A 20983-nucleotide genomic window follows, 5' to 3' on the forward strand; every position below is an offset into this window, starting at 1 on the left:
TCCATCCACCTGTCATCTATCTGATCGTGTGACAATCGTGCACTAACAGGTGGCGGAGGGATGCTCTGGATGTAACCGAACTGGCGTACCACCCTCTCCGGTCGAACTGTGACGATCATAGGACCCCATCTGAGCTGACCCTGGAACGATGAAATCTCCTGAAACGCCCTAACACCCCGATGCTCCGTGTACGGCAACCAGGACACATCTGTGACGGTCAAACCATCACAACGTGCCCTGTAGGGTGCTCTTGTGATGCCCTTCATGTGCGCCTTCGACGTCAACCACCGGGAAGCACGTGGGGACGTCTCCTGGTATGTATCGTCAGTCACGCACTGATGCACACTAGGGAAGTGCTCATAGATCCAGCACTACACAATAATTGAGGTTAACATAACATAAAAACATGTTTAAATCATAATCGAACCTAACATATTAATAAACACAAAATTTACCTGAAGTAGCGTCAAGTACCCCGCAAGCTGTCGGGTGGTGGTCCTACAAGCCTCATCTAACTGGTCATACATATGAACCAGCGCGGCAACCCCCAAGCGTAACCACCACTATGAGCGAGGTCCTGGAAAGCGTCAAGGTGGACCACATGCACGTATGTTGCACTCTTATTAGCAAAAAGAGTGCAACCGACAAGGTGCAGCAGATAAGCGCGAGCTGCGACAATCCACCGCCGGGCCTGACATCTGGTCTCATAAATGTCACGAACCCATCCTAATCGTACATATGCTCCACGTGTGAGTGCTGTCTCAGCTCTGGCCTCCTCCTCAGACACTTCCAGCAACTCCGTAAGCAAGAATCTGGCCTCCTCCGTAGAAAGAGCATGGAAACTGTGCAAGGCGCCAGTGATGGGCAAATGTAGGATGGACGACACATCATTCAATGTGATCGTCAGCTCTCCTACAGGAAGGTGGAAGGTGCTAGTCTCACTGTGCCACCTCTCCACAAATGCGGATATAAGTCCAGGATCACCAGTAATAGCTGAACAATCTATCAGTGGACATAATCCTGTGGCAGCCACCAGGCCTTCAATCTCAGGCACTGGCCTCCCAATCAGTGTCACCTTCCTCCCATGTGACACTAACTTCAAATCAGGACGTTCCTGATTTGAAGTACAAATTATACAATTATTAAAAAAAATTAATCATAAACAAATAAATAAACAATGACAAATAATTAACAAATTAAAATACCTGTCCACTCCACACGGCATGTGCAACATTCTCGGCAAATGATGTGAGCACTGACGGGTCTCGTGGACCACCAGGGAATCCCTCTGCAGCATCATCACCATCTGACCCCTCACCACTATCAGCACCATGTGCGTCCACACGCATCTCAGGTGCCTCCGTAGGCTGTTCAGGGACATCATCAGTCATGTCAGCGACGTCCTCAGCCATATCACGTCCCTCCGTAGTCATCTGATGAACGCGTAGTCTACGGGCTGAGGCAGTAGGCCTACGCCTCTCAGGAACATCGCCAGCATCATCGTCAGCAGGTCTATCTCTGCCTACAACTCTACCTATGGCACAACCTAAACCTCGTGTTCTGGCCATGATCTGTAAATCATGTCAAACACGTATTTCTTTCGGTCAAAATATACACAATTTTCTTTATAAAAAAACAACTTTATTTATAAACAAATAAGACTAACTTGAATCAAATTATTTTAAAACATACACAACCTAATTTTTTTAAAAAAATTAAACAACTTCATTTATAAAAAAAAAACACAACTAAATTATTTAGTAAACATCCACAAGTTAATTTTTTTTAAAAAAATAAACAACTTCAATTATTTATAAAAGAAACACAACTAATATAAAAATAATTCATTACTAAACATCCACAACTTAATTTTAAAAAAAAATTAAACAAACTTCATTTATAAAAAAAACACAACTAATGTAAAAAAAAATTAATTAGTAAACATCCAACTCTTAATTTAAAAAAAAAATAAGAAACTTCATTTCTAAAAAAAAAACACAACTAAATTACTTAGTAAACATCCACAAGTTATTTTTTTTTTAAAAAAAATAAACAACTTCAATTATTTATAAAAAAAACACAACTAATATAAAAATAATTCATTACTAAACATCCACAACTTAATTTTAAAAAAAAATTAAACAAACTTCATTTATAAAAAAAAATACAACTAATGTAAAAAAAATTAATTAGTAAACATCCAACTCTTAATTTTAAAAAAAATAAGAAACTTCATTTCTAAAAAAAACACAACTAAATTACTTAGTAAACATCCACACGTTAATTTTTTTTTTAAAAAAAATAAACAACTTCAATTATTTATAAAAAAAACACAACTAATATAAAAATAATTCATTACTAAACATCCACAACTTAATTTTAAAAAAATTAAACAAACTTCATTTATAAAAAAAACAAAACTAATGTAAAAAAAAATTAATTAGTAAACATCCAACTCTTAATTTAAAAAAAAAATTAGAAACTTCATTTCTAAAAAAAACACAACTAAATTACTTAGTAAACATCCACAAGTTAATTTTTTTTAAAAAAAATAAACAACTTCATTTATAAAAAAAAAACACAACTAATATAAAAATAATTCATTACTATACATCCACAACTTAATTTTAAAAAAAAAATAAACAACTTCATTTATAATCAAATAAACAACATTATTGATAATAAAATAAAAAAATTTATTTATAGACAAAAAAAAACAACTACTTTCAAAATATATAATTAGTAAACATACACAACTAAAATTATATATACAAATAAAACAATAATAGGAAAAAAATATTTCCAAACATACACAACTTTATTTATACAAATAAACTACTTCATTTATAAAATAATACATAAGTAATTTTAAATTAAATAATTAGTAAATTAGTCAACTAAAATGATATAAAAAATAAACTAAAACAATTAACAAAAAAAATATTTTTTTTTAAAAAAAAAAATTTTAAAAACTACTTCCGAAAGAAGTACTTCTTCCGGAACAATTCCGGAAGAAGGCTCTTCCGGAAAGTGCTTCTGGAACCACTGAAAGGTCATCCGGAAGAACCCTCTTCCGGAATGTTTCCGGAACAAGTACATCTTCCGGAAACATTCCGGAAGAGGTGTTCCGAGAGTTTTCCGGAAGATCTGTTCTTCCGGATGTCGTTTCATTACCTACGGAAGAACCCTTCTTCCGGAAATCTTCCGGAAGATGTTCTTCCAGAAGTTTCAGAAGAACCCCTAACGGGTCTTCCGGAAGGCTCACCGTCACCGAGCTTCCGCCATTTTTTCCGGCGTCCTCTACCCTAAGGTTCATCTACCCTAAGGTTCAACTAACCTACCCTAAATGCTACACATACAGTGCAAAACAAAAGGAAAGCTAAGAAACCTACCTCGAATACAAATGGAAGACAAGCCTCGCGGAGAAGATGAAGCCGGAGAAGCCTTGCGGAGAAGAAGAGAAGAAGACAGAATGCTTTTTCACGGAAGAGAGAAGAGAGGAGAAAAGCTTTTTCGCGGAAGAGAGAAGACAGAATGCTTCCGAAAGAGGGATAAAGTTTTTTATGTTTTTAAATGAAGGGCAAAATTGACCTTTCAATAAATTGCTGGGTGCACCAGCAATATTGCTGGGTGCACCTAGCAACTCCCGGGTCTATAATGTATGTCAAAATCCAACTTATATTGATTGGCATGAAAATAAAACCTATAATATATATTATAACCAATGTTTGCATGCTTTCCATAAAAAAAAAAAAAAAAAACAAAAAACAAGGTTGCAGTGACTTTAACTTAGATCCGGAATTGATATATTATAACCAATTTACCTACGCACTATCAAAAGCATTGATATCAAGTGAAAAAGAACTTAAATCTGGAATTGATATATTATAACCAATTATACTTTGGCCTATTTGGAATTTGCCCTGTTTTTAAATGGAGATAAAGCCTCACCTTGCATCTGGCTCTGGACTAAGTTGAAAATACAAAAAAAATCAACCAAACTATGCATTCAGTTCATAGATCTTAAATCTGGAATTGATATATCATAGATACGTAACAAACACATGAAAGAACCGTGTTAAATATAAGACTCAACAGATATGTAAGTGTTTAATTCAGTTCACATAAAACTCGATATACATGCCTTCAAATTTTGAAAGAACCCTGGCATGTTCACTGCACCACCAATTTAACAATTAATTCTTTTTTTTTATTTCACGCATATTCACAAACCGATGGTGCTCATCACCTAACTCAACCCCAAACCTCTCCAAATTCACATCCACCAAGAAATCAAAATTTATGAAAAACAAATCAATGAAATATACAACAAAACATAAATCAATAAAATAAAATTGAAACCATAAAAAAAATGAAAGATAATTTGTTTTAAGAAACCATAGTCTAGACAAGAAATACATAAAAATACAGAAAAAGACGAACCTACCAATAAAAAAGAGAGAGGGTTGTAAGAAATAGATAAAGTGACACCAAACACTAAGTCGAGAGATCGAAAGTGTAACAAGAGAGATAGAGCGATATATTTTTATTGAAAGATGAAAATTTGTAGTTATTATTTATGATTATTTTTGTATCTTTTTATGGTTTTTATAACATATTTTTTCTTTCAATGTTTTAACTAATATGTTGAGGACACTAGTTAATAACACCTTTTATATATAATACATTCATTTTTATACTTCCTTCCATCTTGTTTATAAGACTTCGTTGACTAACATACTAATTTATTAATTTTTTGTAAAACAATTTTCCTGAAAATTAAGTTTTTATTGTCAAAAAATTAAGTTAAACTAATAAAAGGAAAGAGGATAAAAAGGAGATAAAATATTTAAAAAATGTTATCTTTTATCAAATCAAAGAGAAAATAAAAAAAATATTTTTAAAAAGAAAGTTTTAAAATTTTATTTTCTTCTGTTTTATAAATGTAATTTCAAGTTATTTTCTTTTATTCTATTCTTTCCTCTTAAATAAGCAAAAAGTTATGATCTGTTTTGACGACAAAAGAAATGAAAAAATAATTTCTAATTAGTTGAAAAATAAAAATTTATATGCATCAATGTGTTAAAATTTAAACTCTTAAAATTGTTTCTATTAAAACCATTTTTTTAATCTATTTTTAAAATAAAGTGACGATGCATCTTAAAATCTCTTCTCATGTTAACTACAAAAAAATCTCTTCTTGTGCCTACATGCCTTGCCTTGAAGGAACTAATCTTTCAATATTCATTGTCGGCTAAATGGTTAAACAACAGAAACATAAATGAAATTTCATTATCATTGGCAATCGGAATCATTGAGGTAGAAGTTAACTAAACAATGGGGATCTAACTTAACATAAAAAGTAGAGGGTTGAGGGAACCATCACTCCGGTCTCCATCTCATAATCTTTCTTAGATACGCATGAGAGAGATACACAGGGAAAGTCTTCATTCCCTGCATCATCACTTTCTTCCACTTCTTCATCTTTAGAAATATTGGATAAATTTTGGGTCTAACTTCTACATAAACAAAAATATATTCATTTTTAACCTTGAAGAGTTAATTATATAGTTTGTATTTAAGTAAATAAAAATAATTAATTCCTTACTTGTTTTAAAGGGCGTTGTTCCTAACCAACAAATTCTGTTTTCTAAATTAGAAATATTTTCTATGAGAAACAGTTTTATTTGAGTTTGGAACAACCATATATAAGTATGATACCACTTTTTTTAAAAAAAGAATTATGTTTTTAGTCTTTTAACTTTTTGCATTTATGGTTTCAAACTCATAATTTTTTGTAGTTTTTAATCAGTTAAAAAATATAATAATAATAATAATAATATTACGTCATCATGGAACAAAATTATAAATGTCAATAAATTTAAGAACTAAAAACATAACTTGTCGTTTTGTTTTTAATTGTAACTTTTTTTATGAATATGATAATAGAATTTTATTTAAAGAGGACCAAATATGTACTAAATAAACTAATCACTTGTTGATTATTTATAAATATATTTGTTTTAAAAAAATGTATTAAGTTATTTTTAGTTATCACGATTTTGGTATAAAAAATATGCTAGATTAAACGTGAAAAAACTATAATTTCCATTACAAGTTAAGTGAAAAAAATAAAAAACATGAGTGTCGAGAATTACATCGTTACCTTTAAAAAAAATTAACAAATTAAATGATTGTGTTTAGAGAACAACTAAAAACCTATACATAGAAATGTAAGCCTCAATGAAAAAATGTTATGTTAGGACTACGACAATTCACGATAGAATAGAGTGGGAAAAAACTTTGAAGAAAACTTTTATTCTTTAAAAAAAAATACTCCACTATCTAACTTCTCCTTTGGTTAAAAAAAATAAAAAAAAATGTTAAAGGAGAACAAGATCAAGATATTGCATTTATATATTAGTTTACTATACAATTCCTGCTAAGACAATTGAAAGATACAAGAACATTTCTAATAATTATTTTTCTAGTATCATTTCATAATTCTTTGGGGGTTAAACCCAAATATTCTTTTAAACTAGTCACATTCTCACACCTTTTTTCTGTTAAAAGAAACAAAACACAATTATCGTCTTGTGACATATAGAATGAAGGAAAGAAGTTATTCTAAGTCGTCCCTTACTCTAAAAAGTATACAACAAATGCACTTAGAAAAAAATGTGACCTAATAAAGTAGTTTTTATTTATTTATTAAATGTGACCTAAGTAGTTGAGACTAGAACTAATGTGATTTTGAAGTAATAAGCTAATTACATTGAATGGTCCATCATATTAATTTATACATTTTTCTTCTTAAAAGCCATTAGAGACCTCTAAGTCTCCTAGCGATTCTCTTGAAAATATGAAATATGGGTGAATTTGTACACTTAGCAATTATTAACATTGTCGTTGTATTTTCAATTTGCAAATGGTACTCTTGTTATTATGAAGTTAGCAAGAGATTATAGTAAGTAAAAGTTTTCCTCATTGTACATGATAAATTATTTTTATTCAAAAGACTATATTGTCATGCTTATTTTCATCGCATATGATGTTTGAGATATTATTTCTTTTACAGTTTGATCATGAAGATTTTCTTATTTTGTCCAATAATAAAACATTTTTTAACTATCAAAAGATGAATTACTCTTTAAATTTATGAATAAATATTTATTTTTATCTTTGGATTTGTTAGGAATCCACAGGTAAGTTTAAGAAAGATATAAAATTAAAATTTTATCTTCAAATTTATAAAAAAACAATAAATTAGTTCTATCAGTAACTTTTTTTTTAAAACTTAAATAATGGTGCTTACATGCCACATATGAAAATGATGTGGCAACTTACTATTAAAAAAATTTGATCCATTATAACAATTAAATATAAAAGGACTTAAAAAATAAAAGTAAAATCATGTTTTTATATATCTTTTTCAATTTTTATATTGTTGTTTAAGGATTGAGTATTAGAAGACAACATCACTCATTACAAGTTAAAAATATAAACATGTAAAATTGAACATAAAATATAGTCCACTAATTATATTTTGAATAAAAAAGATAATTGTCACTTTTATATTTAGAATATATGATATACATGACCTACAAAATATTTGTTAAGATTTTTTAAATTACATAATTACAAAATAAATAAATAAATATATTTTTCCGTATACAGATGCTTTGTCTTAAAAATAAAATAAAAAATCAATTTTTATATTTTACAATAACTATACTTTTAAGGTTAAATATGTTTTAAATACACGTAAATATAAAAATGTTCACTTTTAATTCTTGAAGCGGTCATTCCCTTTTGATGTGTCTGGTTCTTTTCAAAACGTATTAGGTATAGTCATTGTCATTCTGTAAAAATTATCTATTTTTAATCATTCATTTATGAAAATAGAAATTTAACCTGACACATTTTTATAAACAAAAGATAAAAACTAATTTTTTTTTAATGAGGTGTATGCTTGGTCCTTGGTGCATGGATTTAGGTGGAGGAAATGAAGAAGAAACATATATAAGAATATTAATTTTTTACTGTTTGTATAAGAGGAAAAAGTAGAATAAATAAAATGATATTTTTGGTCTCATGCATAAAATGATTTCTTCCCTGAATTATTCTTTTTTTTAACTGAATTTATAACCAATTTAAATTTACAAATACCCCTCAAAGCCACTCAGCCATATAAAATGAGAGATGGGTCATTATCTTTTACATTATTAGAAATTAGAAAAGTAGGGAGGAGTCTCATGCCACACCATATTCGCCCTATCACATTAACATCCAACGAAAATGAGGCACGTCATTTTCCATGATGCTGTAAAGCATATGGCAATATTTTTTTATTAGTTAAAATTTATTAAAAAAATACTAATCATCAGCAAAATTTTATTAAATAAAAATAAAAATTTATATAATTTGTGGTACATTATAATTTTTAACTAATACTAGAATGAGTTAGAGTGTTTTCTTTTATACTCATAATTTAAACTCAAAATCATTAATTAAAATTAAAACATCTTGTTATCAATTGATCCACTTATTTGGTGATAAAAAATATAGGCTTGTTAAAACTTATTTCATAAAAACATATTTTTAAAAAATCAACTTTTGCATGTGTTAATTTTAACTTTTTAAAATAATTAAAAACTAAAATCATATTAAAATAAAAAACTATTTTGACCAGTTTTTCAACAAAAATAAAACTTTTATAATAGTAAATAAACATCAATAAACTTTTTAAATTTTTTAATAAATATTCAAATACTAATTATTAGATTATTTTACATAAAAAGAGTTTTACAAATACTTTTGATCCTTGTAATATATTTTTTAAAAAATGATTCTTGTAAAAATTATCTTCTACATTTTAACCCTTTTTATTTTAGTTTATTTCTTATAATATATACATTTTTATTTTAATTCCTATAATATTCTATTCATTTTGAGTTATTCCTTTTACAGAAAAAAATGATTAGGACTAATAGCAAATCTCTATATATAAATAATGTGAGAAAGATTGGAGAGTGAAACAGCAAATAGACATATATATATATATATATATATATATATATATATATATATATATATATATATATATATATATATATATATATATATATATATATATATAATAAACATATAAAAAATTGTAACTGAATTTCATAAACTAATTTCAAATATATATAGATTTTTTCGTTAAAATTTAAATATGCTTTAAGCATGCATATAATAAATCATATTGTTAACATCAATTGAACGATTTAACTTTTTTTTTCAATCATTTTAAACATTTTTAGTTCTAACTTGAATTTAAATATATTTTTTAAAATTTAATAATTGAAAATAACAATATATTAAAATATAAATTATTTATCATAAATATAAAATATAATTAATATGTTAAAAATGATTTATTAATGATTTTAGTTATGATATAATTTTTATATTAAGAAATATTTATTTATTACAAATTATAAATTTTAATTATTAAATAATTGTTTTTTTTACAATGCACATGCTAAAATACTAATTTAGATTATAAGGGTAAAAATGGAAAGTGAATATGATCAAAATACTAAGAAGCAAAATAAAAAATAATTTTTTATAAAAACTATTTAAAAAAATAATTTTATATATATAAAAAATAGTACTACATTACAGATATGAAACAAAAATGAATAAAATGTATTTTCAAGTCTTTAAAATAATTTTATAAAAGCCGAAACAAAAAGTGGTATAATAGGGTGATCAAAAAGTATTTAAGTAAAAAAAAAAAAAAAATCTTTTTTTAATAGATATGAATGCTGCTCGTATGTTATTAACCTTTCCGGTCCTTTCATATACATACATAAATACAGTGACAGTAATTGTCCGAAAGGGTAGAATCCCTTGCTATTGCTAACCAAAAACCAGCTCACACACACATCACAGCAACACAACAGTCACCGGAGCAGAGAGAGATAAAAGAAGAAAAACAAAAAAGAAAAGAAAAAAAGAAAACCCTTGCTTGCATTGCATTGCACTGCAGCACCTCCTCCTTGTGCTCCCCAACCCACCCCCTCATGCCTTGTCGCCGACCAGACCCGACCCGTTGAGCTCGCCGGAAACTTTGCCCAAAAGGGTCTCCGAATTCGCCCATGGCCCTCGATTTCCGACCTTAGAGACCCTTCAAGGTTTCGCCTTTTCTTCTTCGCTTTTTCCCCCTTTTCGGGACCTCAATTTCTGAAACCACTGCAACTGAGAAAGATTTTCTGATAACTCGTGTCTCGGCAACATGTACGTGGTGCCTCCGCCGCAGCGCTCCGAGCCAGGGTCAGGATCCGGTGATTTGCGGGTCTACCAAGCTTGGAAGGGTAGCAATGTGAGTTTAATGTTCTCACTTTTGTTTTTGGTTATTTGTTTCTACAAAACTTAGATGTAGTACCTTAAGTACTCTTGGTGCTGTTTTCTTAATCAAAATTTGAGTTTCATAATTAAAGTTTGTTATAGGTCAATATAGTAGATTAGATTAGGATGGTGAAAACTCTGATTTTGATTGAAGAACAGCATAAAAAAACACCCAAGTAACTATATCAAGTTTTGTTTGTTTTCACTTTTTTCCCCCTTAAAGAAAAGGAAGTTGCTTGTGGAATTTGTTTATTGGGTGTGACACAGTTTTGCTGTCAGAAAATTTCCCCTTTTTGCAAGTACTCTTTATGCGTCTCAATTTTTGGTAGCTTTTCTATTATTGGTGGTTATTGTGGTCTTTTCTTTGTGTGTTTGTGTTGTGTGGATTTGATTTGTACTGGTATTGGGTTTTTGTGTTCGGAGTGTTACTATATGGGAAGGGGTTCTAGGTGATATAGGGTTATGTGCTGACTTTGAGAAGCGTTGTTGAAAAGAAAATGGATGGATTTGTGTGGATGCATTACTTTTAGGTTCTGAAGCGGTTTTAGTGAAATGACCGGTGATGGTAATCCAGAAACCACAACAACATCAATTGGTCTTCTTCATTTGATTGATGTGTTAGGTTTAAGCTGATTTGTTTCCAGTACAATGTTAGAACCGGGTATTGATTGGACTTTGGTGTTACTTTTTATCTGCTTTATTTGCTTTGGACAAAATGGGAAGGGATCAAAGTTTTTTACATTTTTAAAAACTGTTGAAAATCTTTACTGTTATAAATATTTTTTTACAAAAAATATTAAAACAAAACATGGGGTACAGAAAATCCAGCCTACATGCTGCTAGGTCTTTAACTGCACTATCTGCAGTGCTTTTTGAACTGCAGATGATCCGGATCCAGTACATATATAGCTTACCTACTACCTAGTTTTAGTTGCTTCTCATATTTTCTTTTCTTCCTAGAAGGCTAAAATTATGATGGGGAAAATCACAAGCACTGAAATTTTAAGATGCTGAGTATGTGTTATATTTTCGATCAAAATGAATTTAAATTACTGATTTTTACATGCTTAAGTCTGTGGCATAGTATTTGATGTAATAATATCTTATATTGGATGATGCTATTATATACATAAGCAGTAAGCAAAATTAAAATGAATCAAAACATTATACTCTTTAAACTACTGTGCTCTTTCCTCTCTAATCTTAGGCAAGCATAAAGAATAGATGTAAGTTCTAAAGAAATTATTGATGCAGCAATTTTCTGGTGGTATCTCCAAATTGATTGTTACTAGCCTTTGAGCCTCTGCCTTGTATGATGGACCTTCTTTTCTCCCATGCTTCCTTATGACCTGTGAGGTGTTGAGTCTTGATGTACTTACTGTTCAACTTTCATTTTGTAATTTATTTGTTATGCTTTATAAAAAAATAGAAAAATGTTAATTGCATTGTTATTTGAAATATGGTACAGTTTCTATCCATTTATGACTATGAGGGTGCTTATTCATTGCTTTTATCATTTTCTTGCAGAAATTTTTTCTTCAAGGAAGGTTCATATTTGGACCAGATGTGAGATCACTGGCGCTGACAATTATTCTTATTGTTGCTCCTGTTGCAGTTTTCTGTGTCTTTGTTGCCAGAAAACTGATGGATGCATTTTCTGACCACTGGGGGATATCCATAATGGCTGTTGCTGTTGTGTTCACAGTTTATGTGAGTCTTTTTCTCTCGTATACAAGGTTTATTTTTTTTTCTCTGTATGTTCAACTGTGTTGGTAATATTCCATGATTAGAATGATAAGAAGCATTCCTCTATATTCAACCTCACACTTGATTGAAGTGAACTGATTTGGTTGACTTGTTAATGAAATACAATATGGAATGATGCCCTTTTTAACATCTTCATATCTTCATTGGAACAATTGCCCAAACAAAACTAGCCATAGCCATTGCAGAACTGATACTTCCTAACTGGTGCAACTAATACAATCCTGATCCTAATGAGCAAGTTGGGTCCATGGTTAAGCCAAATATCATGGATCGTGGTCCTTCTTTCAGATGGAAGATGATAATTTATTAGGTGAGGAAAGGATATCCTCCCCCTTAAACAATGTAGTGAAAAAAAGTAATAATAAATTAATAATAATCTTGTTAAAGACTTCTGCTGTCTCTCTGCCGCATAGCTATTGTGAGGGAAACTTAGGGAAACTTTCTGGAAGAGTTCCATGCAACAACAAAGTGAGGCTATGGGAACAAATTAATCCTTAATAAATTATGGGCTACCTACCCTATTTATCCATGCACCAAGCCCAATAGTGTTGGGCACGAGGGGGTGCATTGTGAAAGTCTCAAGTCCCACATCGACTAAATATAGTGCCAAAATAGAGTTTATATGTGTGGGAAAACCCTCATCATATAGCTTTTGGGGTTTAGTTAGGCTCAAACCCATATTTTAAGATGGTATTAGGACCAGTGTTGTTAAATAGCGGCCATGGCGGAATGGCGTGGCAGTTTTTTTGCCAACTGCCATATGCAATTTGTGAAGGGATGCCCGCCATAAGGCACAATGGCGTGTTTATATGGCGGAATTTCGGCCTTCCACCATGTTCCACCATCTGCCATTGATGAACTGATTAGGACCTATCCTCCTAGATCCATCAATGCCACCCACTCTATTATCCATGCACCAAGCTCAATAGTGTTGGGCATGAGGGGGTGCATTGTGGAAGTCTCAAGTCTTACATCGACTAAAGATAGTGCCAAAATAGAGTGTACAAGTGGGGGGCAACGCAACCCTCACTCTATGAGATATAATTGCTAAAATAGGAACATATCAAACTCGATTATTCTGGAGGCTATAATGAAATATAGAATTTGAAGGACTAAAAATAGTTTGGAATGTGCTTTTTGTTAGTTGAAAATTGTATTTGTACGGGCAAAGAATTTATTTTGAAAGGTGAATTTTGATATGCCTCTCGGCTACACCTAGTTCTTAGTTCCTTATATTTGTGTTTAGTATACTAGTTGCCAAAATGATATGCTTTGTTTCCAGTCCAGTTATCAACTTTTTTGTTTATTGCTTAATTATTGTTTGGTGATTTTGTCATGAGATAGAAGCATATCACCAATTTACCATGCTATGCACCCAAAAGATATTCTTTCCAACCCTATGCTGATGCTACAATCTTTTCAGGTCTTAGTTCTTCTTTTGTTAACATCTGGCCGAGATCCAGGCATAATTCCACGCAATGCACATCCTCCAGAGCCAGAAGGTTTGGATAGTAATCTAGATGTTGGTGCTGGTCAGACTCCTCAATTGCGGTTGCCTCGCTTTAAGGAGGTTGAGGTCAATGGCATCCCTGTTAAGGTCAAGTATTGTGATACTTGCATGCTCTACAGGCCTCCTCGATGCTCGCACTGCTCAATCTGTAATAACTGTGTGGAACGGTTTGATCATCACTGTCCTTGGGTTGGGCAGTGTATTGGGCTGGTAAGTTGGATCTTATATCTCCCAAGTGTTATTTTATTCTTTTTTCTTTTTGTGTGAATTTGGGGGAAGAGTATCTTAATCCCATTAAGTGTGACAGAGATGGTTTTGAGTCAGCTTTGAACTTGTTGAAATTGCTGTAATTATTGCATTTTATACATGATTTGTGCTGAGAAAACTATCATGTTCTATAAACTTGTCAAATTCGATCCAGCTTTCTTATAGTTCAAGTGTAATTTTACTTTATAGTAGTTGGTAATGCATAATACAATCTAGCTGTGAAGTGTTACCTCAATGGGTGTATATGATAGAAACTGGATCAAATTATAGATCAGAATGATCTTTTTATTGATAGAAAACAGTGTTACACTCCAGGTATTCAAGAGACCAGGTTCTTCCATAGAGTTCCCAAATCCAAAGACTTACCCTCGTTATCAACCCTACTTATTTATAGGCAACTCCTCCCTAACTATTACTCTCTCAAACTCCATTCTCCTAACTTATTCTAACTCTCTTGGCTACAAACTTATCAGTATACTTACTGTCCTATAAGTTGAATTTATTTCATGGAAAATTTCTCTTCAAATCACATTCTCCATAATTTTGTGCTTCATAAACTGAGAATATGAATGCTTTATAGGGAATTTAGGTTAATTTTCATATTCTTTGGTTCAGAACCTGTTGGGAATGGTAACAAGTGATGTGTAATTTATTAATATTAGAATGGGGAAATGCTACCCCTGTTGTGTTGCCTCCATGAACCTAAAAGAATACTCTTTGTAACAGAAATCTACTTCTATTAATGGAGGAAAATTCAGATAAGTTTTAAGTGGAACTGAATTAATGGAGGAAAATTCTGTTTACTTTTCATCTATCATTTGCTATGTGCCATCCTTGAATATGCATTATGCATCCTAATTGCTTGGATAATTTTTTATGCAGCGTAATTATCGGTTCTTCTTCATGTTTGTCTTCTCAACTACGCTACTATGTATATATGTTTTTGCATTTTGCTGGGTCTACATTGTAAGAATTATGGCATCAGAGGAGACAACAATTTGGAAGGCAATGATAAAAACTCCAGCCTCCATAGTGTTGATAATTTACACCTTTATATCAATGTGGTTTGTAGGTGGCCTCACTGCCTTCCATTTGTATTTGATAAGTACCAATCAGGTAAGCACAGTTCTTTTTAATCCGCATGCTCTAGCTGTTCAGATGTATATGGCTTCATATTTGCTCCATTATTCTTGCAGACTACATATGAAAACTTCAGATACCGATATGATCGGCGAGCCAACCCATATAATGAAGGAGTGTTGAATAATTTCAAAGAGATATTCTGCATCAGCATTCCCCTTTCAAAGAACAATTTTAGGGCAATGGTGCCAAGAGAACCAGCATTACCTACTCGATCAGTGGGTGGAGGCTTTATGAACCAAAATATGGGAAAAGCTGGGGAGGACATAGAGATGGGCAGGAAAACAGTGTGGGACATGGGTGCTGGGATTGATGATACTGAAGCTCAAATAAACAATGAACGTGTGACTATAAAGGATGGTGAATTGTCTCCAGAAATTAGGACAACAGTAGATGACTCGGACCGTGCTGGAATGCATCCTAGGCGATCTAGCTGGGGAAGAAAGAGTGGAAGCTGGGAAATGTCCCCTGAAGTTCTGGCTTTGGCAGCCAGGGTGGGGGAACCAAACCGTGTCGGTGGAGGTGGCAGCAGTAGTAGTTTGGCACACGAGAACCGTCATGTATAGCCATTATGCTTCAAACAGCATGGTCAAAGGGACTTTGAAGATTTGATTTTATGGTTATGGTGAAAAAATATTACACTGTTCATGTGGTATTTCTACAGCAAAATTATGTGCAATATGGGGGTTGTAGGCATTTGCAAGGTGTTTGTAAGTGTTTTTAAGGCATTCTGCTTCTGAGAAGAATTTGTTTGGTGTTATGGGAGTGAGCTTTGCTTTGCTTGATATGTTGTATTATGTAATTAATTAGCCTTTGCACCCGTGGAAGTTGCTGCAGCTCTCTCTGGCTGAATGCTAGTGACATGGAGTATTGGGAGTTTGTCCCGGAGGAAATCAATGGTGAATCAAGCTGAATTGTTCTTGCTAACTTACCTTTATGCTTGAATTAAACGTAGTTGGTGTGTTAGGGCGAGAAACTTATTTAGATGGATTTGCCATGACAAAAATCTTTACTCTCTATACCACTAGTGTTATGTGCATTCTACTTTTAAGTAGGAACATTGCGTATCATGTATAATTCCCATAATCATACTGTTTGTGTTACAAAACAACCAACCGTCTAAAAACTGATTTTTTTTTTATATTCTTTTTAACCAATGATCTATCATAAATGTCGAGAAGGAATTTGGATTATGAGGAATTATGTAGATATCAATAGTAAAACACCGAGATAAGCCCCAACAAACTTTTGCTTCAAATTGGCATGTGTACTGGTTAATAAAGTCATGATTATAAGAGTGCGGTAAGTCATTTAATAGTTTATAAGTTAGTTTATAGGCAAATTTTCCCATTGGGGATCTTTTTACAAACTATTTTCCAGAATGGGGTTGTTTGTAAAGATTTTCCAATGGGGGGTTGTTTTGTACCTGAAAAATGCAGGTGGAAGGGGATCCGTCAGTCCCTCTGACGATTTGGCGCAAAAGGACGCAGGCGTCACGGGCTATGCTGGTGTCGCCATCATGGCTGGCGAGTTGTGGAGCATAAATCGCCACTTACGTTGGCGATATGTGTTGCTGTGTGCCTTGCAAATGAAATTCGTGGAATGCTTTGTGCCTAAAAATTGTGAACCTGTGTGAATGCTTTTGGTGCCTGTAAAGAATTATATGTCCAAGTGTTGTATTTTTAAATTTCTCTCCAGTAATTTCTCTCTTATGTTGTATTAATTTATTTATTAATTTATGTGATATCCTTTTTATTTATTTGAATTATCTTTGTTGTGCCTTTAAAAAGCAAATTCATGTGATGCTTTATCCTTCATACTTTGTGCCGGTAAAAAGAATTGCTGAGTCTCTGAATGTTTTGTGTTCGTGGCTCTAAAAATTTTAAAAATTTGTGAGTCTCTAAATGGTTGTGTTGGTACCAAAATTTGTGAGTGTTGTAAGTGTTTTTAAATTTCTCTCAATCATTAATTTCTCTATTATTTTTATTTATTAATTTATATGGGATCGTTTTTATTTATTTGAAATAATTATTGAGTCTGGAATATGCTTTCCTGTATGCTTCATGGTTTATGCCTCTAAAATACATAGTTGAGTCTATCAATGCTTGTATGTTGATACTTCTATAAATATTTGTAAGTCTTCTAACTCTTTTGTTGCATCATTTTTATTTATTAATTTTTGTGGGATCATTTTTATTTAGTTGAAATAATTATTTTGAGTCTGAAATAAATTTTATTATTCACTCATCTAATATTTTATCCACCAAGAAAGCTAATCCAGCTAGTTTATTCTTAATATTTTTTTCTTTAAACTTGAGTAATACATTTTTATCATAAATAACACCTAAGACATTCAATCATTTTATCCATCTTGCTTGAATATTTTTTCCTAAAAATATCCTACGGTTTACATCTCTAATTTTTCATTTCAAATCGCCAAGGGTGTCTGCGATTTCTTCCTCCATCAAATCGCTAGTGGAGCCTGCGATTCAACTGCTGCTCCTGCTGCCACCCTGCTGCAACCCTGAAAAAGCTGAGCTGCAACCCTGAAATAGCTGAGGAGCCCTGCTACCTGCAAATCGCCAGTTTGACTGACTAGTCCCATGCCACGTGTTGACGCCAGCCCAAACCCGCCAATAGGGCTGGCGATTTTCTTCTTCCATGCATGCACTCTCGTACAAAACAGCCCCCCATTAAAAATTTTTACAAACAACCTCATTTTAAAAAATAGTTTGTAAAAAGATCTCCAATGGGAAAATTTGCCTTAGTTTATAATTAAAACTTATTTATACTCAAATTTTAGTAGCTTCTGACTTATAGTTGAGTGTTCTTTGAAATTTCAACGTGGCTAAATGGCATACGTAATCATGTCAAGCATAAAATTTAAGAATTATTTTATTTATATAATATTTTTATATCATAATCTATTTTATTGTACACTTTTTTTTTTGCTTTTGTTTTCTACAAAACATTATAAAAAGTAAGATATAACAACTTTTTTTTTTAAAAAATCAATAGGAAATATTATCGGTTCAGTTAATTTACAGAGAGATATTTATTTCATATGTGCCAGAAGTATTTCAGTTCCTTATGAAAAATCAGAAAAATGTATGGAATAAAATATAATAATCGATACTAATAATAGAACAAAATAAATGGTAAAATGTCAAATCAAAACTAGGCTGCAGTATGCAGAGCAGAGTCATGATGATACTACTTACTACACCGATTCTTGTGTGCAGAAAAATATGTTAAAATAATTGAATCTTTCTCTAGCCAAATTTGACAACAATGTACACCGTTCATATTGAGAGACGATGCTTCTTGTTTGCTTTCGGTGGAAGCTGCATATACTCAACATTACTCCTTCAGCGAGTTTTCCAACTGAGTCCCACATTGCCCAGACCTAACACGGTATTCTTGTTTATAATGAAATGTGCCACAACATAGATTGTCCCTTCGGGGACATCCGATAAAATTGGAACGATACAGAGAAGATTAGCATGGCCCCTGCGCAAGGATGACACGCACAAATCGAGAAATGGTCCAAATTTTTTTTGAAATTTCTCGTTTAGATAGATGTCTTTGCTTTTCCGCACTATGGTTCTGATTATTAGGGGCATATTTCAAACCAGTATGGTCCTATTGTAGGTGTTTTCATTTTTGCTTGTGAAGTGAGCAGAAATAATGTGCAATGAATCAGCAAGGGGGCTTAGATGAACTGGGGAAGTGTCCTTTTTTACATTGCAAAGATAAGTTGACATTACTCGTTAGTTCATATCTTTGAAATGAGGAACCACATGTTACAAGTTTTCATAATTTACAAATTTTTAATGTAATTAAATGTTTTGTCACCTTGATTCAGTTTGTCTATGTATGCTGGTAGCACGGTCTTAAATTTTTCAGGTTCATTTTTTATGTATGTCAAAATTTATTATTGTCGTTTTTATGCTTGTTGTCTAGTATCTGGCCATCTACAATTTTACTTCCAGTTGAAGTGACATCGCTTCCACTTTGGACATCATAAAGGTTATGCCAATGCTCACAGAATTTCATCTGGAGTTCATGACATCCAACAAGTGCAGAAGTGATTATTATTTGGCTACTCATACCTGTGGAATGTGGATTATGAGGTAATTGAACTAGTTATGTATATCTTTAATTCTTTAGGCTATATACTTGAATTAATTATTTTTTCAAGGTAGAACAAGCAGGAAAAATGGGTTTATTGTTTATATCTGCAGGGCAAACATGGTCCTGAAAGAACTATCTTATGAATTGGATCATCATATAGAGAAGAAAAGTTTGAGCTATTGTATGCTACCTCTATCATTTTTAGTTGAAAATTGTGTACATTTGAAAGCTTACTAATTCCTTTTATCTAATTTTTGTGTTTTAATAAGAGTCCATTTAAGTAAACAAAAGGAGGGCGAGCCCTGGTGCAGCGGTAAAGTTGTGCCTTGGTGACTTGTTGGTCATGGGTTCGAATTCGGAAACAGCCTCTTTGCATATGCAAGGGTAAGGCTGCGTACAACATCCCTCCCCCATACCTTCGCATAGCGAAGAGTCTCTGGGCAATGGGGTACACTATTGCCATGTTTTCTCATTCCTATGGACAATTTTCTGGAACGAATGTTTAAAAAGAAAATGGCATACCTCTACGTAAAAGGAAAGTGAAGAGGAGTGTATGTTAGATATTTTTAATACATGAGTCTACATGTAATATTAAATCATATATTATATCTTATCTATAAGATTTTATTGTTCTTATTAAAGTGATCTTATAAGGATAAATTTATTGGGATATATAACATTTCATTTGGTGTGGTCAACTATATATAATGTATAGATACTATAAGTCTTATTTATGTTATTATGATGAACGAAATAGAAATAAAAAATATTTAATAGTTATAACTCTTCTTGAATGAGTATGAGGATGAAAAAACACAACTCTTTATGAAAGAATACTTAACTATTATAAAAAAAAAGGTTATGGTCCCCAAGTCATATGTATCAATTTTATTTTTTAACATCCCCTCATTAGAGAAGATCAAGAGAAATTGTGCATAGAGACTTGGAAGATCATTGAGCCAACCTATTTCTTCCTCTTATAATCACTCATGGATACTGATATGCTTCTGTTACAGTTTTTTTTTTTTTTTTATTCTTTACAATTTAACATAAAAGTTCATGTATGATGTTTATCATAATTCAGTTTATCTTCTCATAATTTCTATCAAAATAATCATGGACTATAAGGCTATTTAAAGAAATAAAGGTATCTAGTTATGTTTACACCAACCATTCTTGTGTCTCAATAGATATGAAAAGATACAAAATATCATAATCTTTCTTTGTTCTGCTTCGAAGAAGTTCTTCTTCCGTATAGATTGAGAGATGTTTTTTCTTTGCTTTTGGTGGAATCTAAACAGAGTGTGTGCATGTTTGGTGTTAATATGTTGGTCAAGCACTTTAGATTAGGGGTGTGGAAAAAAAAATTTGGACTGTACTGGTTTGAAAAAAATTACACTTCATACAAATGAGGTTCGGTTAACCCAATTGTTTCAACAAAAGAGGTCCGGTTAACTGAACCTCTATAACATTATTTTTTTATTATAAAAAACAAAAGCAGTTTAAAAACCAGTTAAGGATTGGTTTGGTTCTAAAAACCAGTTTAGAGACTTGGAAGATCATTGAGCCAACCTATTTCTTCCTCTTATAATCACTCATGGATACTGATATGCTTCTGTTACAGTTTTTTTTTTTTTTTTTATTCTTTACAATTTAACATAAAAGTTCATGTATGATGTTTATCATAATTCAGTTTATCTTCTCATAATTTCTATCAAAATAATCATGGACTATAAGGCTATTTAAAGAAATAAAGGTATCTAGTTATGT

At 31.8% G+C, this 20983-nt stretch overlaps 1 protein-coding gene, 1 non-coding gene and 1 pseudogene across 2 annotated transcripts; 2 read left to right on the forward strand and 1 right to left on the reverse strand.

Annotated features, from left to right (window-relative positions):
* Positions 1 to 305: 305 nt before the first annotated feature.
* LOC114398034 lies at positions 306 to 1111 on the reverse strand (annotated as a pseudogene).
* Positions 1112 to 9866: 8755 nt separating this feature from the next.
* Positions 9867 to 16220, forward strand: LOC114400164 (probable protein S-acyltransferase 7). Its single transcript, XM_028362478.1, has 5 exons — positions 9867 to 10369; positions 11923 to 12105; positions 13586 to 13882; positions 14822 to 15055; positions 15136 to 16220. The coding sequence occupies exons 1-5, from the start codon at positions 10283 to 10285 to the stop codon at positions 15643 to 15645; spliced, it is 1311 nt and encodes a 436-aa protein (XP_028218279.1). The 5' UTR covers positions 9867 to 10282; the 3' UTR covers positions 15646 to 16220.
* Positions 16221 to 18532: 2312 nt separating this feature from the next.
* LOC114400967 lies at positions 18533 to 18635 on the forward strand. Its single transcript, XR_003664089.1, has one exon. It is a non-coding gene; the product is annotated as a U6 spliceosomal RNA (small nuclear RNA).
* The last annotated feature ends 2348 nt before the right edge of the window (positions 18636 to 20983 follow it).

The sequence above is a fragment of the Glycine soja genome, chromosome 19 (assembly GCF_004193775.1).
Source record: "Glycine soja cultivar W05 chromosome 19, ASM419377v2, whole genome shotgun sequence".
Taxonomy (NCBI): domain Eukaryota; kingdom Viridiplantae; phylum Streptophyta; class Magnoliopsida; order Fabales; family Fabaceae; genus Glycine; species Glycine soja.